This window comes from Coregonus lavaretus, assembly GCF_964263955.1.
Source record: "Coregonus lavaretus genome assembly, chromosome: 6".
In the NCBI taxonomy this organism is placed as follows: Eukaryota; Metazoa; Chordata; class Actinopteri; order Salmoniformes; family Salmonidae; genus Coregonus; species Coregonus lavaretus.
In genome coordinates this window covers 35263896-35280716 of record NC_139993.1, presented here as the reverse complement: position 1 = coordinate 35280716, position 16821 = coordinate 35263896, and the positions used below count along the sequence as shown (strand labels likewise).

General features: G+C 45.5%; 1 protein-coding gene across 2 annotated transcripts in view; it reads left to right on the top strand.

Moving 5' to 3' along the window:
* The first annotated feature begins 426 nt into the window (after positions 1–426).
* Positions 427–16821, top strand: part of midn (midnolin) — a 28589-nt gene continuing 12194 nt past the window's right edge. The window contains exons 1-5 of one of the 2 annotated variants that reach the window (XM_084163965.1): positions 427–676; positions 3633–3861; positions 6157–6244; positions 6472–6534; positions 16042–16593. In XM_084163965.1, the coding sequence (XP_084020091.1) occupies positions 544–676; positions 3633–3861; positions 6157–6244; positions 6472–6534; positions 16042–16593 (1065 nt within the window). In that variant the 5' untranslated portion in view covers positions 427–543. Of the gene's footprint in view, positions 677–1512; positions 1532–3632; positions 3862–6156; positions 6245–6471; positions 6535–16041; positions 16594–16821 lie in introns of those variants that run through there. The other variant, XM_084163966.1, reaches the window with a different exon arrangement.

Here is a 16821-nt window from a genome sequence, read left to right as displayed (position 1 = left end):
TGTGTTTTCCTGCACTGGTTGCCAAGAGATGTTTTCCTCTTTGAATGTTTTTTTCTTGTCGTCAGAGGAAGGTTACACCCCTGAAATCTCTATACTTCATTTACTTTTTTTAAAGGTCGTAACTCAGTTGAATATGATTTATAATGTCCGTGTTCTTAAAGGGATAAAAGTCCTTACCCTTGTTTAGACTACCATAGAGGCACTCCCACAGAGACCCTACCAATCCCGTGCAGCAATTTAAACCTTTGCGCAAGCACATTCTTTCCGATAGTGGAGAACGAATTAGGCAGCAGGTCTGGGAAAGGAACTCGCATGTGAGGAGGAATTCCGCGGCTACCTTAAATCACATGCTGACATATCAAGAACCATACTCTCCACCCATATCCGAGAGGGCTAGGATAAGAGGTGTCTCATCTCCCGGTGCGCAAACATCACACGGGCATTTTAAGACACTCAAGTGGTAAGCAAGAGGAGTAGGCTACAGAGCGGTCCTTACTACAGTGAAGACTCACAGATTTGTCTGAGAATTTACTGTCACAGTGGATGCTAGCATATCTTTACTGGATATACCTCAGTGTTTCTCAGTTTGGGAAGATTTACATTCCATATCTGTGGAAACGTATTAGAAAAACAAAAGCTTTATCGCGAAGCTTTAAAGTTCTCTCCACAATAATTGGTAAGTTCCTTTCCAACTTTGGAATCATGTCAAACCTATAGTCATAATTCATATTTGTACAATGTGGTAAATGATGATTCTAGAGTTTTAATAACTTTGACTTTAAAGGGGCAATCTGTAGTTGCTACATCAATTTTTTTTATGTATAAATTAATGATATGTACCCATTGGTTCTTGAGGAATATAACTTATAAATGCCCCATGAGCTCAGTTCAACGGTCCTACCCCATCAGAACCCAAAATATAAGATTGTTTTTCTTCAATGTCTTTAAACACAGTAAATGTAAACAAACACTATATAGCTTCAAAACATAGTTCAAACTAGAATTGTGACATCATGGATGGTCAGTCCTTGAATCCAGAGCTCTGTCTATGAATTTAAAATTGGTTATATTTCTCCAGCCTCGTCACTCAGCTTTTTACCGCAACAGGTGCTGGGATTGGCTTTGTTAATGTTTCAACTGCTGATTGCCTCTTTAAGGTTAGGTTAGAAATTTGAGGTAGGTTACCTTTGGAAATGTATAAGCAAAACAAGTATTTTTGTTATGGTTATAAAAGGCCACCTGAAGCACACTTTTGTTCTGCCAGATTTCAAGAGTTTCGAAATTATACAACTACATGTAGGCTATGCAAGATTAAATTGATACGTCACCTGATGTTATCTGCCATCTGCAGACAGGAACAGTGGTGGTTATCCCTGACCTACAGGATAGCTGATGACAGCACCCATTATGTCATTATAAGCAACACAACCTACCTTTCTTTATAGACGTCAAGCGCAGAGTCTGTGATATGATATCATTTGGCTACACCGACTCTCAGTCAGCTGTAGCTATACTCAGAGGGTCATTGCGGGTAGGCTATCTTACTTTATTCTCATTATAAATGTGTTATAAACACCTTCAACAATAAATAGACATGGTGTGCAATGTGTGCTTCAACATTTCTTAAACACATGTAGCATTGAAAACATAATCAGATCAATATTCAGTGCTTGTGGATTAGATGTTCTAACCAGATTATAGCGCCAACAACCTGTTAGAGCAGATGTATAGGCCGTCTAGGCCATATGAGTCAACAGGGTTGGGATTCACCTGTCAAATTCAGGCTCCCAAAGTGTCCACATTGACCACTGGAGGGCGAGCGAGTATCTGGTTTTATTCAACGCCAATAATACGTTTTGTCGACATTTGCCCTACATAGAATACATATTTCTCCCTTTACTATGTAAGTTACGGTATGTAAGTAGTCAAAGCGGCCCGTTTGAACCTTTTCTCTTATGGCCATGTAGCCCAAGACTCCGCCAAAGTTAGATTTTCGAGGAGGATAAATGGAGAACGCACTTCTCTGAAGTAACCTGATGTCTGTGATATTTAGCAGTTGACATGCAAAACTGTCGCCCAAGTAGGGTATGTGAATTTATGTTGCAGAAAAAATGGCATGGGCTTTCAGAGAAGTCCATGGATTAACATATGGATAGTTTCTAAACAGTTGGCAATGCGCAATTACCGGTAGACCTATGCACCGAATATCTGGTGGATCTGAGTAGCCAATATGGGCTCTTTTTCTTGTAAAGCTGATTGTAGGGAATGCATGACGTAGTAGGCGAGCCCTGTATGCCACCAATGTCCATATTCTTTCCCGAGAACATCTGAAATATCTGATGACAAACCGCACAACCGCACTTCCTGAAGAGAATACCCCGTCTAATGTGTTATTTGCATACCGCGGGCGATTACCTCCTAATGGATTTGGATGCAGCAGAGGTTAGAAGGAAGGAGATGACGTCAGCACTGTACTATTAATGATGACGATGATAGCCAACATGTGAAACCTGAGATTGCGCAACATTGAATGTACATAACATAGTTATAGGATATGGACAACGTGGCAATTTACATGCATTGTGCAACCTACATGCATTGTTGCCATTGTAGTCTGCATAACCTATAATAAAACATAATCTTACATTTAAAGTCCTACCCACATAAAGCATCTATGTAAGAACATTACGTAGTATATTTTCATTACAGCAGTCTTTGGTATTGGATTTTTAATTCCACCACATATAGGGCTATATTTTGACTGTAATATATTATGAATGGCCTAAAGTTGCCTGAGTGGGCTGGAACTATCATATTATTGCGTGACGCTACAAGGCCTAGCCCCCTTCAATCCGATTGGTTTTTGTGACCAAAATGGTGTGGGAGAGTTAAAACGAGGCATCTGTCCTCCACGTGGGTGTGTATCTACTTTTGCCATTGGTTTAGATCAACAGCGTCCTAAATGACTTCTCTTGTGATTGGGTAGAATGTCTGCTGAATGTAGGCGTGTTTTTGTCGTGGTGGAAGTGAGCTACTTTGTGACAATGCTCAGTGTAGATGTTTCGTTGGAGCTGCCGGGGTCATGGGTGCGCAACAGAGAGCTTTACTGTATTAATCTTCTGAGGCTTTTTTTTTATTCTGTAGGTCTTGTGTTTGGCTTCAATGCAGTTTTCATTCCCATGCATTTAAAACAATAAGGACAGAAAGGCATAGCCTATATTGCGCATTTTCTCTCAGAAAGGCAATAGTTCTAATTGATGGTCCTTGGCATATTTCCTGTGATACTTGTATCGCTGCCTGGCAATCATCCACCTCTGTAGCATTTAAAAATCTGGAACATTTGGAGTGGAAGTTGGAACCTCTCTTGAGCAAGCCGCATACACAAGAAAAGCGCAACAAAGCCTTTCTCTATTAGACTCGTTCTGGGAATATTATCATGATATAATCAGAAGAGGGAAGACTGGTTTATTCAGAGTCGGTATACAGTGAAAGAAAGACACCAGGAGAGAGATCCTCTTTCTCTCTTTTGAATGCAAGCAGTTTCTCTCTCTGAAAACAAGGGACACTGCGTAAAGGGTCTGCTCTTTCTCTCCAACCCCGCTCCACTCGCCTTGTCTCCCCCCTGACCACAGGCTATCGAATGGACCAACATCCTAGCGCCCGGAGCTGCACCAGCCGCGGGGCTCCGTCCTGCGAGGCCGTCCCGAGTGAACCCTCCATGAATTTGTACATCCATTCCACAACCGGCACACGCTTCGAGCTCTCTCTTCCCCTGGAGGAGACTGTGGAAGGACTGAAGAGAAGACTTTCTCAGAGACTCAAAGTACCAAAAGAAAGACTCACCCTTCTACATAAAGAAACGTGAGTACATCTATAAACATCAGTATATCCTACGGTCAAATGTTATGTGCATGCATGCTATAGTAGACTACATTGTACATACATTTGCTCTGTACAAATAACTGATTTCTATTGATTTCTATATTTTGCATTTGTTTAAACTGTAACACATTGTGGAGATCAAGAATGACATAGGTTGCATATCAGCACTATATTCAAGCTAAGTAGTTATTGACCATTAAACCCGGCCAGTGCGGCAAGTATGGATTTACGCATGGGAGACGCACATCGGTCAGTCAAGGTTTGGAGCAGTATTAATGAGGGAGTCGTGGGGGACATTGCATTGACTCCTTCAGCGTTCATTATACATACCATACCATTTAATGATTCAATATATTATACAAATGATTAACAGCTGAGATGGATGCATTTAATGACTGAAATGCATACGAGCAACGGTGCATGTTTACTTTATTTATCCAGCTGCCGTCTGTCGGAACATTGGATTTGATCTTAAATATATACTCAATTATATAGAGGCTTTGGGTTTAGAATCGAATTGATGTTATACGTAAGTGGGGTGCACAATTGTATTCCATGGTTGGGGTTATGGGAAGATTAGGTGAGGGCGAAGCATAAGGAATCCCTTGAATTCCTCCTCTTTCATGATCTATGGTTACACCCAGCTTTATACAATCTCCTCTCATACTAGGGAACGCACTTTAATCATGTTTACATATCTTGCACTACTCATCTGATATGTATATACTGTATTCTATAATATTCTACTGTATCTTAGTCCATGCCGCTCTGTCATTGCTTGTCCAGATATGTATATATTCTTAAATTCCATTCATTGCTTAGATTTGTGTGTATTGGGTATATGTTGTGAAATTGTTAGATATTACTTGTTAGATATTACTGCACTGTCGGAGCTAGAAGCACAATCATTTCGCTACACCCGCAATAACATCTGCTAAATACGTGTATGTGACAAATAGCATTTGATTTGATATGTATTGGTTTCTGCTCAAGTTGTATTATAAGGAACTCCCCTGGAGACAATTGGGAGAGAACGTATTTGCCATTTTGAATAGGGGAGTGCTCGAGAACAATGGGGATAGTTTAACAATGCTTTACAGTCGTGTGTTGCACTGTAATTTGTTTTTTATTTGAAGCAAACTGAAACTGTAATAGCCGGTTTTCAATTGAGTCGGATTTTCGTGCGTTAAATGACAATGGGGGGAGGGGAGTTGGTATGTTAAGGGTGTCTTTGTACTTCCAAATCAACCAGTCGCATTGTTTTTTTCTTTTAAATAACAACCATCCCACGGCTCCCCGTGTAATCGCCTCCAAATCACATCATCCCTTAAAACCCGAGAACCTTTTTTTAATCCTCTCTCCAAATGCCTGACGTTAGGCGCTGCTGACTGCCTTTGTTCAGCTGGAGGTTTGATATTTAGTTCACACTGTACAGTACAGTAGGTTTCTCACAACGCTTCCACTAGCTTCGCGTTTTTTCCACCTCTCTTTTTTAACATGATGAGGTCATGAAAATTACCATTCAGAATGACAAATGACATGGCTATCCAGTAAATAGGCGTAGGCCTACAAGTTCCTAAACGCATTAGTTGTATCAAAAGAAACAAATACCATGTTATGTCGAAACATTTAAATGCAAATGAGCACTTTACGGTTACATACCATTTCAATGTGTTGGAAAGTCTTTCCAGTAACCGTCATCAGAGAGCACACATAAACGGGTCGCATTGCCGCATTGCATGCTCATGGTTCTCCAATAGTGAAAATGAATGGACCAAACCATGCTTTTTAGGGGAGTCAAATAGCAGGCTATTAATTAAAAGATTTTGAACAAATGAAACACTTAGGCCTGTTTCATGTGAATAAACACACATTATTCATAATTTCAAATGGAACATGCAATGTTTATGGAGAGGTCATAACCCTCAACTGTCAGATTTTGTTGTCCTCGAAAAAGTTGTCATGACCTCCTGTCCAACATTATGAGAGAAAATAGTACTCTCCTTCAGGCAATGGCAGTGGTGCCAAATATCCACTGTAAACAGTTGTCAAGCCCCACTTCCTGAAATTGAAATAATGTATGACAGCAGATCAATATGTGAGCTCTCCTTCAAGCAGACTTTCATACAGATTGTTTTTCTAAATACATTTGGAAGTCTCCCCTAACTGTAAAAAGGTTGGAGCTTCTGAAATGTGAATAGACTAATGTCAGTTAGTCAGTTAAAATGTCAGTTTGACTGTGAACTAATATGGTTAATTGTTTCTCCCGTTCAGGCGTTTGAGTTCAGGAAAACTCCAGGACCTAGGGATCTCTGATGGGAGCAAGTTAACCCTTGTACCTACAGTTGAAGCAGGCTTAATGGTAAGGATAATCATACACCTCATCTGTGTGTGTTTTGTTATACGCCCTGGGGGGTTGTTTGGGTTCAAGATAATAAGTGTTAATAGCATCAGACAGATTAATGTAGGTAATTAAGTCTGTGTTGATCTCCTCTCAGTCATCTTTGAATGCACAAGGCTCAGCCTTTCTCCTTTGTCTACTAAGGCTTACCAGTAAATAAGGTTTTTCTTCTTCCCCTTTCTTTGAAGTCTCAAGCATCAAGACCAGAACAGTCAGTGATGCAAGCTTTGGAGAGTTTAACAGAAACTCAGGTAAGAACTCTCTCAAATAATGGTATTTAAGTGACCTTCATGAGAAGACCGTTCAGTATACCTGCTTTGGAGATCATCCAATTATTATATAATTGCTTTGACATACCCCTGGTTTACCTTAAACAGGGTTGCCCCTGAAAAGAAGAAGTGCATGAGACCTGTTTGCATGTGAAGCTGGAGCAGTTTAGAGAAGAGCTCAGATAAGAGACAGGCTGCTGCTACACCAGCCTCTTACCATTTTTAATATTAGCCTCTTAAGCAAGCAAGCCCAGGCAAACTCCACCCAACATGGGCCTGATTGAGAGTGATGTCAGACCCCCCCCTCTGTGCAAAGCCCTGACTGGCTCTCCCTATTGGCTCTCCCCTCACCACAGAGACTCAGAGAGCTGTTTCCAGGAAGCCAACACAGATACACTCAATTCATAAATAGAGATTAAATTGACAGATAAGCATTTCGGTCAATATTAGCCTATAGTTCTTGGAAGCATAGAATGGATACATGAGAACAAAGTGGCCAAGAACTCGATGTACCTCTCTGGAACTGTTGAAATACAGTATGAATATGAGTCACTGGGTTGGTCTGAGTCACTGATATGATCAATACTGAAAGTAAAGTGATAAGATCTGATCTCACCTCCTCAACCTCAGAGAGAGAGAGAGTCGATGGCACTAACAACAGCGATGACGTATTGACTCAGCAGCTGACTGACTCAAGGTGTGCTATGTCTCTGTGATGCACGTAATAGTTGCCGTAAAAATATGTCACTGATGTTAGATACGACCTTAATAAAATGGACTAGTTGCACACTTATATTTTTGAGGTTTTGTGTGACATTGAAGTAGCAAGTTTTCTCAAGTAACATCAAGATGATAAAGATTGAGAACATAAAGTCTTCTAGCAGGACTGCTGGTAAAATAAAAAAATTCAAACACGTCAAAACCTCAGTGTGGCTTCTCTCCCGATTCTATTTTTACACTGGAAATCCTGGCGTTATTGTGCGTGTGATCTCAGCGCCTAGCCTGCCTGCGCACAGCACAGCGGTGACGACAGATGAGTGAGTGTGTTTGTGTGTGTGCGTGGGGGTTGGTTGGGCTGGAAGCAAGCCTTTATCATCATGCGTTACGACTTTGCCGGGTGGCCCACACTGACTGCTGTTTCCACTAGGCAAGGCTTTCTCATACTTCAACAGTGCCAACCTCAAACAGTCTGTGCCCTGACTTCCCACAGCTCTTTATTCAAGGGCTGTTGGCCTCGCCTCTCACGGGGCAGGCAGGAAGCAGGAAAGGGCATGTACAGTAGTTAGGCCCTACCATAATTACGAGTCACATTGGTAGGACTTCCTTCTTCATCAAGCCTGCCTCTTGTTTCTCAAGACTTTACTATAAGAACGTGAGATGGTGGAACAATTCATGTCTCCTGGTGAGTCATTCAATGGGCTCATATGCACAGCCAACAGTAAAAGAAAAAACCCAGTATAAAACAGATTTAATGTGTTTTTTTTATCTGGGAGAATTGATTCCCACTTTATAATTCATGAGGTGGAATGGGACGATATAGATTGGGGCGAGATTACAGACACCGGGTAAGATTAGAAAATAGGAACATAAGACCTTTCCTATTTGTTTCCTCCTCCAACTTGGAGGCTATCAAAAATCAATCAATGCACTTAGCTCTTAAATGTGTCTGATAGGTTAACAGATACCCTATGATTCCCAAAATAGCCATAGCAATAAGATGTGGTGGCTAGTGGCTGGCTAGTAACATTAGGAAAAGTGGTAGGTTAAACATCCCCCTCCCTCGCCCTCCTCCCTACCCCCAAATATGTGTAGTCTGGTCGGGATTGGAGATCAGGTTTTGTACCAGGAAGTTCAGTGTGTTCATAGAAGCCCAGCTAATAACGGTTTCTAGTATTCTCCTGCTTCATACTGGGATTCAGAGGAGTACTCCGCACCCTGGCTTCCAGGGAGAGATCTATTTCGGACTTTAATGGAGTGGGAGAGAAAGTGTTTCATGGAAAGGGAGGACCGGCAATTATACTTTTTTCCCCTGTTCTCTCTCTCTCTCTCTCTCTCTCTCTCTCTCTCTCTCTCTCTCTCTCTCTCTCTCTCTCTCTCTCTCTCTCTCTCTCTCTCTCTCTCTCTCTCTCTCTCTCTCTCTCTCTCTCTCTCTCTCTCTCTCTCTCTCTCTCTCTCTCCTTTCTGTTTAACAACTTGTCCACAGCCCTATCATTTGAATCTGCTGTGGTTTGCAAGTCTTGTTCTCTGCCTAATGCCTGCCCGCTGCCTGCGGTAGGCTCCTGCTGTATTCAGACCATGATAGAATATGCTGGCCTCTATCAAGGGCACTGGCTCCCTTAATTCCTCTGCTTGGCTTTCCCAGGCGAATTTTCTCCTGACATCTAAGCTGCATTAAGCCACCACCTCCTGACAGTCCATCAAGACTGGGCTGGTTTTCTCCCTCTGTCTGCCAGAGATAGGTTTAGGTTTAGGTTGAGCCTGAGAGTGTGTTTGTCTGTGCAGCAGGCTGTATTTAAGAGGCTTGCTTCTGATGATGGAAGAATGAAATCCCCTTTCGAGCTTGGACTCAGAGGGATGTAGCTACTGGTCTATTCGTGAGAAATATGGTAGCTAGCTAGGGAGATGAAGAGGGATGCTTACCGTGGTTGAGTATAATCAATATCGTCAACTGTTATTGAATGATGATGTTTTGATTTGAAAAAGACAGATTATCCATTGTACATAGCTCATGGATGCTTGTGTGAAACCAAGCCACCTAACCTAACCATCCCCCATGCACTGCACTGCCCTCCCCTTCCCCCACCTCTCCCTTTGTTCCACATTTTAAAGAATAAACCCCAGTCCAATCCACAAAACCTACCTAGCTGACCAACCCTCCAATACAAAACAATGACTGAGAGTCAATCTTTAGGTTAAGGTCTCCCCAATGACTGTTTTCCACATCGGCTGGAGCCAATTAAGTGAAACAGCGCTATGACGCCGTTTCAAAATCAATGTATAGCCCAGCTGGAAGGATAGAGGAAGGACAGCAGGGAGGAGAAGATTGACATATTTTCCAGGAGGAAGAACACAGATTGTATTTGGGGAGGCTGTATGTTGGCCAGGTCCCTGAGGAGTACACTGTTACATTTCTGTTGGACCTTTTCTCACTTCCTTCCCTCCTTCTCCCAACACCCTCCTCCACCAGCCTCCGCTGGGCTCTGAATAAGACTCAGCATTGTCATTGTGTCTGAAAACAGACAGATGCTAATAGTGGGATCTAACAATCTGTAGAGGATCACCTCTGGGTCACCCCTCTTGTCATTTCCACCAGCTCCCCTCCTCCAGGGAGCTTGGCGGGCCAGGCCAGGCAGGGGGGATGCAGGGACGGAAAGGCAGGGAGAGGAGGGAGCCATAGATGGCTTTGGTGAGTCACTGCGATTCGTTTTAAAGGCGTTGCGGCGTGTTGTGTACAGGTTGTTCTGAACCACTGAGGGAGGATGTTTGGAAGGACAGGCGTGACTCAAAGATGAGGGGAAGAGTAGAGGGAGGGAGGGATGGAGGGAGGGGGAGAGGAGAAAAGGTCACCTCTGAGGTAGAGGAGTAGAGAAGTGTTGTGAGTGCTGGGGGTGGCGCTCTGATAAGGCTTTGTCTTGTCATAGGGTTGTAACTATATGGTCCGTTCATGGTCATGTGCTTAGCTGCACCTGCACCATATAGTCATATTTTCCAAGTTATTTTCTAGATAAGGTATTCTGTTCATGTGTTAGAAGTACATCATAAACTGTGTGTGTGTGAAGCATCCGTCCGTGTGTGCCTGGCACACTGCTCAAAGCGATTGGTCAATATGTTTCTTTTTCCAGAAAACTGCACTATACCCACCTTATCAAGATGGTAGTTAATCAGCCAGTCAGCCACTACTGGAAATCATTGTTCTGTAATTGTTTTGGGAGTGGAAGGAATTGAAAAATGACTGACTCGCCATGTCAATATGAGAGCATCTCCCCATCTATAAAACCTGCTATCTCCCTACTTCAAATCAAAGCGTTTTGCATACAGGCAGGAGTCTTGCCTTTTTGTAAATGAAGGCTACAGAAATAAATAATTTCGGAGCTGAATGTGTAAATGGAATTGTATATTGAAAGACTGAAATACAATAGTGAATAGAGGGACTATTTGTTTCCGTTCCCTATAAATCCTAGCCTGGGAACGCATGAATAAACTGGTGGAGTGTTTCTGCACCTTTGTAATCTCTTTCTGATACAGACAGGCACATAGAGGAGGGGTGCCAAGTTGTGTTTGAGAAACGGGGGAGATGGATTTGCAGATATTTTCTTTGTCCTATTGTTTCTGTGTGTGTTTGTATTTGAGAGTGAGAGACAGAGAGTGTGTGAGAGTGTGTGTGTCCTTCCAGTGAAAATAGAGTGTGTGTGTATTGTGTCGTGACTGTCATTGTTTTTCATCCGCTGGCCTCCTTTGTGCTTCAAGTGCTCCTGCAGCATGGTGATCGTGACTGACTGGGCTAGCGTGTGGGTGGCGGTGGAAGCCAGGAATATCACATCAGATAGAAAAATAGCCCAATGTCTAATGTAGGCTATTAGCACAACACGACTCTACAGGAGGTGTGGGTGGGTTTTGTTTTCTCACACCGCTCAAAGGCATCAGGCCTGCGGACTATGTTATGACCGCCTCGGCCTCAGCCTCCGCACCCCGCCCCCCGCCCCCCGCCCCCTTATGTACCCATTCTAAATGAGATGGGTTGAGATCAGTTGGGACTAGTGTAATTGTGATGTCATTTGCTATAATGGCATCACATATAGCTCCCGTTTTGTACTCACTCTGTGTAAATAGTACACACAAACTCTACCGGCTACTGCATCTCAGCACTGTGGAATAATAATGAACGGGGGATCCAATCTACTCCAAGTGTTGTTTTATTAATCTACGTTCCTTTAAATTTGGTGTCCTGTTGTAGAGCCAGCATGTGGTTAAGCCTGGCCCTCGTTCTCTCTCCCCCGCCCCCCTTATCACAGAGACTAGTCAGAACCTATTGATTCAGTTGCAATCAAAGACCTTGTGCATTGGTGTTGCACCATCTTTGATCGCCTAGAGAATGGAGAGTGTGTATGAGAGAGGGCCGCATCCGTGATAGCAGCAGGAGCTGTGATACGGCAAGGCGAGCGAATAGACTGGATTGCTTTGCCTCTGATGCCTTAGATCCTTCAAAGCCATTGTGCTTGGCTGGAAGCAGAGGTATTGTAGAGGGATGGAGGGATGGAGGGATGGAGAGGGGGATGGAGGGCTGGAACCAGGAACCATATCATTATGAACTTTGCCATTCTGTCTCTTTTTTTTTTTCACCCAGCTGATCAAATTCGCTGATGGCCAGCTGGCTGACGGTTTCTCATTCACCCTCTTCGCTTTATGTTTCCTATCGGGCACTATTACAGACGGTTATCTCTCCAATGATGGGTCCTTTGAAGACGGGGCTTGCTTTTATGATTTGTGGCATGATGCAAGTGCCATTGATTTTTTCTCCTCTTTTGAGAATCATGTTATTGCATCTTTACCCAGCGCCTGTCTGCACAAAGAACGTATCAATAGTTTCCCGGTGCGATCAAAACATTTGGGTCGATAGGCAGGTTAATAAGCTGGTTTCTGAACTCCACTTCTCGCCTTCACGTGTTTGTTTGATGGGTTGACCAGGAGCTACTCAGCTGCAATGCAGCTGAAGGAGAAGGGCGATTCCTTCGCTTGAACCCTCCCACAGATCCCTATCCTCTCTGGGCTCCGACGCAAATGCTGCTCAGTTGTTCATGAATGTCAGCTCAGTCCTGTTCCCAGCTCCCTCACTCACTCTCTCCCTCCTTTCCTCCGTCTCTCCTTCTCTCTCTCAGTACGCTTAGTGTGCAAAGGAAGAACGCCTGCAAATGAGTTCCTTGAACCACAGGGACCCCAATAAATAAAACTGTCAACCGCAGAGTTGAAAAAGAGAAAAGAAGCCAGAGTCACACTCACTGAATATTTCATCACCATCCACCACCACCACCATCTCCTCTCTGACACCCTACCCCCATCCCCCTTTCTCTACATCCTCTCTTTCTCCCTCATCCCTCATCCCCCCTCCCACCTCCCCGGTCTCTGCTTATCATATCCTCCTGTCACTGCATAGCAACCGAAGCCTGCTGCTACAGCTACACAAAATGACACCCCGGCCGCTACTCCCCCAACAACAAAAACAAAATGGCAGCTGGAGGTCAGGTTGAACTGAACAGAGAACCGGGTGTCGTTCATTGTTAAACACCCAGTTAGCGGATAGGCTATCATTGCCTTATCACAGCACTGTCTACGAAATGTACAGATCAGACGACGCTTTTGTCAGACAAATGTACACCTTGTTCTTATGGTTTGTCCTCGCTCTTCACTTCTGCATACCACTCTCACTGAGTCAGGATGATAGGAACAATGAAAAGGCCATTCCTGTCTGTTTAAACGTAACCCAGGCTCACTGCCATCCTCCACTACTAGAGTGGCTGTCTTCCAAGGGCTTTGGAATTTGTAAAGACACCAAGGACGAAGGACGGTGGAGGTTGAAGACTTAAAAACTCTGATAGATGCTCTTTGTCTGCTTGGTTCTAGAAACCCTATCTTTTTTTCGTCCCTGACATCAACATCATATGGACTTGTCTCCGGAGAGCAGCAAGGCCTGTACGGACAGGGATGTGCGGTAACCACTGAGGTTTTCTAGGTAGTGAAACTCTATCTGAGACATGGCTGCTTTTACATGATGGTTTCAACAGCCTCTCCTGCAGTATGTACCCCCTGGCTATAGCTGTTAGTGTTACCTCCCATCTCTCAGGAGACTGACCAATTTCAGGTGTTCCAGTCCACAGCCCCCGGCTCCACCCCTGGCTCCATCCCCGGCTCCTAACTGCCGCCTGTCCCATCTGTCTTCCCCTTTCAATCTGACACGGAGGGCAGAATGACTGATCAAACCCAGGCTGGAATTCCAAGCCCAGGGGCTTATTTGGGTTCCTCGCTTATTTCTGGAGGGGAAGAAAAGGCAGGGACCACAAAGATCTAAGAGTGAGAGATTTAAAGGGCAGGCTGAAAGTTCTGTAGTTCCTGCCATTGCTTAGGTCGTTTTAGTTTTGACCTAATGGGAACATTGTGGTGGGCGGTTGGCTGTGTGTGTGTGTGTGTAAGCAAATGTTTACAGAGGGGAGGTCGCCACACACACACTGTTACGTGTGTGAGACACACAGGCTGGGTCATGGGGTTTGGGTGAGAACTTCAGAATTTGCTTTATGAGTCAACCACTAAGACGCCAGAGCCAGGAGTGAGAAATGTACCGAGGGAGTGAGGGAGTGAGGGAAGGAGAAAAAAAATAGAGACTAAACAGGAGAGGGGAGATTGCATATCTGACTAATTTGAGGTTTGCCATGCAGGGTTGGGAGCTCAGTATGAATGCATCATGAATCTCATCTTGGTGTGTTTTTTTAATCATCCACACTAGTCTTTAAAGGGAGATGGAATGCCTCTCTATTCCTCACTCGTTCTCTATCCTTCCCTCCTCTCTCTCAACACAGCCACACTGATGTGTCATCCCCCCCCCATAGACAAGGCCATCTCTGCCCCCGCTTCACTCTACCCCTACCCCCACCCTAATCAAACACAGCTCTGTGACTCCCTCAAGGCCTTTGGCTTTGTGTGTGTGTGTGTTTCGTTCTCTTTTGTGTGCGTGACAGGGTTTTGAAAACTGCCTAGTCATTCTCCTGACAGCTGTCAGTGAGGGACACAATCAACCACCCCTCCTTCCGCTCAATCCCAATCTCCTCACTTCCCTCTCTCTTTTCGCCCTGTCCCCCTTGGTTGACTCACAGGTGACCTTTGTCCTCTGCTTTTCTATACCTGCCTTTACCAAGAACAGCACCATTATGGTTCAGTGCTTGTATTTATTTTAGGCGTCATCACCGTCATAGTCAGTCACTGTATTAACATGGCATGTGGTTAGGACTTGTGAATAATCTTGGGTTCATATTCCTATGTCAGTTCAATAGTCGTGCTGGTTCATTGTGAGATGCTGAGAGATCGAGGTGTTGTGTTGGCTGACGTCCCCCCACCCCCTTCGTCCTCCCTCCTCCCCCCTTCCTCGCTCCTTTCCTCCAATGTGTGTCAAAACCAACGTGCAAAGGTCACCGTGGCTGCAGAGAACCGGCGGTCGATAGAAAAATAAATAAGCAAAAGAAAGAGGGGGAAATGATGGAGGGCAGACCCTGGTGATTCAGAGGGTTAACAACAGGTCAGCACACACAAGCACACCCCAAAGGCTTATGGGTCTGGAGGGAGCGCTCTCTCTGTTCTCTGTTCTCTGTTCTCCCCTCTCCCTCTCCCTCTCCCTCTCCCTCTCCCTCTCCCTCTCCCTCTCCCTCTCCCTCTCCCTCTCCCTCTCCCTCTCCCTCTCCCTCTCCCTCTCCCTCTCACATAAGTGTCACATTGGGCTGAGAGCCTCTGGTACTCCAGTTTCTATTTGGGAGAACCTGAGACGTCATTACCTCAGTGTTCTGAGTGGCGAGTGGAGCTCTATGACCGTCAATGCTCTCCCTTCACCACCACCACTACCCCCCATGAGTGGCCAGAGCAATAGCATGGCCCTGGGCATGGGAGGGTGGGAGGGTGAGACAACAGGGAGATTGTTGCAGCAGTGTGGGACTAATGTGTCCTCCGTGCCAAGTGGTGACAAGTCTCTCTGTGGTGTGTGTCCTGGAGTGAGTGGGTCAGGGCCTCCATGCTTGGCTCCGGGGCCCATTCTCGGCGCTCCTAAAATGGGCAGCCCTTCCAGATCCGCTGAGGACCCCCGAACAATCGGGTATTATGAGTGTGTTAGGCTGCGGGGTGGGTGGGTCTGCATCCTGTATCGAAGGTCTGATTTTTCAGGCCCGGGGCCAGACAGAAGGGTGGCCTTTGTATGTCTGGTGAATAGTAATGATGTTCAGACTCTGGATTATAAGGATAGTGGGAACAGGAGTGTGTGTGGGGGGGGTGGGGGGGGGGGGTGCATGCCTGCGTGTGTGTGTGTGCCTGCGTCTGTCCGTGTGTGTTCTGTGAGTTTTCCAAAGGCTCCCTTCATCCCCTCCCAGCAAATGTAAATAGCCCAGTGTTTCAGTGTTCAGGGCAGTGATTGATTACAGGATGGGATAGTGTGTTGTATCAGCCTCTCTGCAGGGGGAATTCAATGCAGCTCAATGCACTGTTCTGTCTATTTGCTCTCACATCCATACATGTGCTTTTGTTAAACTGATTAACAAAGCCCCAAGCCTGGAAAACAATGATAAAGACCTTCTCTTTTGTCAGTTGGTGTGCACATGTACCTATATAAGGTATACTGGTATATATTTAGTTAGTATGCATTTCATGTACTGTATGTTGCATTAGCATTCGATGTATAATGTTTTTGTTGTCTATATTGTGAACTAGGTGACTCAACTCTCTTCTCCTCTTCCTCTCCAGGTCAGTGACTTCCTGTCCGGCCGCTCTCCTCTGACCCTGGCGCTGCGAGTGGGTGATCACATGATGTTCGTCCAGCTGCAGTTGGCAGCCCAGCAGTCTGGAGGGCAGCAGTTACAGCACAGGCACCTCATCGCCCGCGGGGGCGCAGAGGGCACCATGGGACAGTCCACAGGAGCGTCTGGAGGGTCCAGCAGCGGGCATCACCCCCGCGTCCCCACCCCCCACCACCACCACCCTCACCCCCATCCACATCCCCACCCCCAATCCCACTCCCATCTTCACCCCCACCTGTCCCGGCCCCACCCAGTGCCCTCCCCCTCCACCAGCTCAGCGGCCTTCCCCCCTGCCCCCACACACCAGCCCTCTCCTCCCATGTACCCCTCCTCCTCTTCCCCCTCTTCAAGTCACTGCAGCACCCCTCCTCCAGCTCCTCGTCCATCCCAGCTGCCCGGCAGTATGTTTAGTCACTCCCACCAGCCCTTCCTGGGCCGACCCAGCCCCAGCCCTGGCTCCGCCCCCCAAAGCACCCCCACTGCAGTCCCCTGCCCCGAGGTAAGATCCTTACCTACCAATCAACCTACCCACTGCTTTCTTAACATTGTCTTACTCACAGCATACCACGGTTACACAAAGGAGGGCCAGAACACAGCAGGAGAGATGAAATGATGAAAGAAAGAGATGGAATAAAGAGAGAGAGGAGTTAATGAGTTAGTCCTCATAGGTTGTTGTCTTGTTGCTCATCAGCCCCCTCGCTGGTAAGCAGGCCTCTCACTGCAGCCT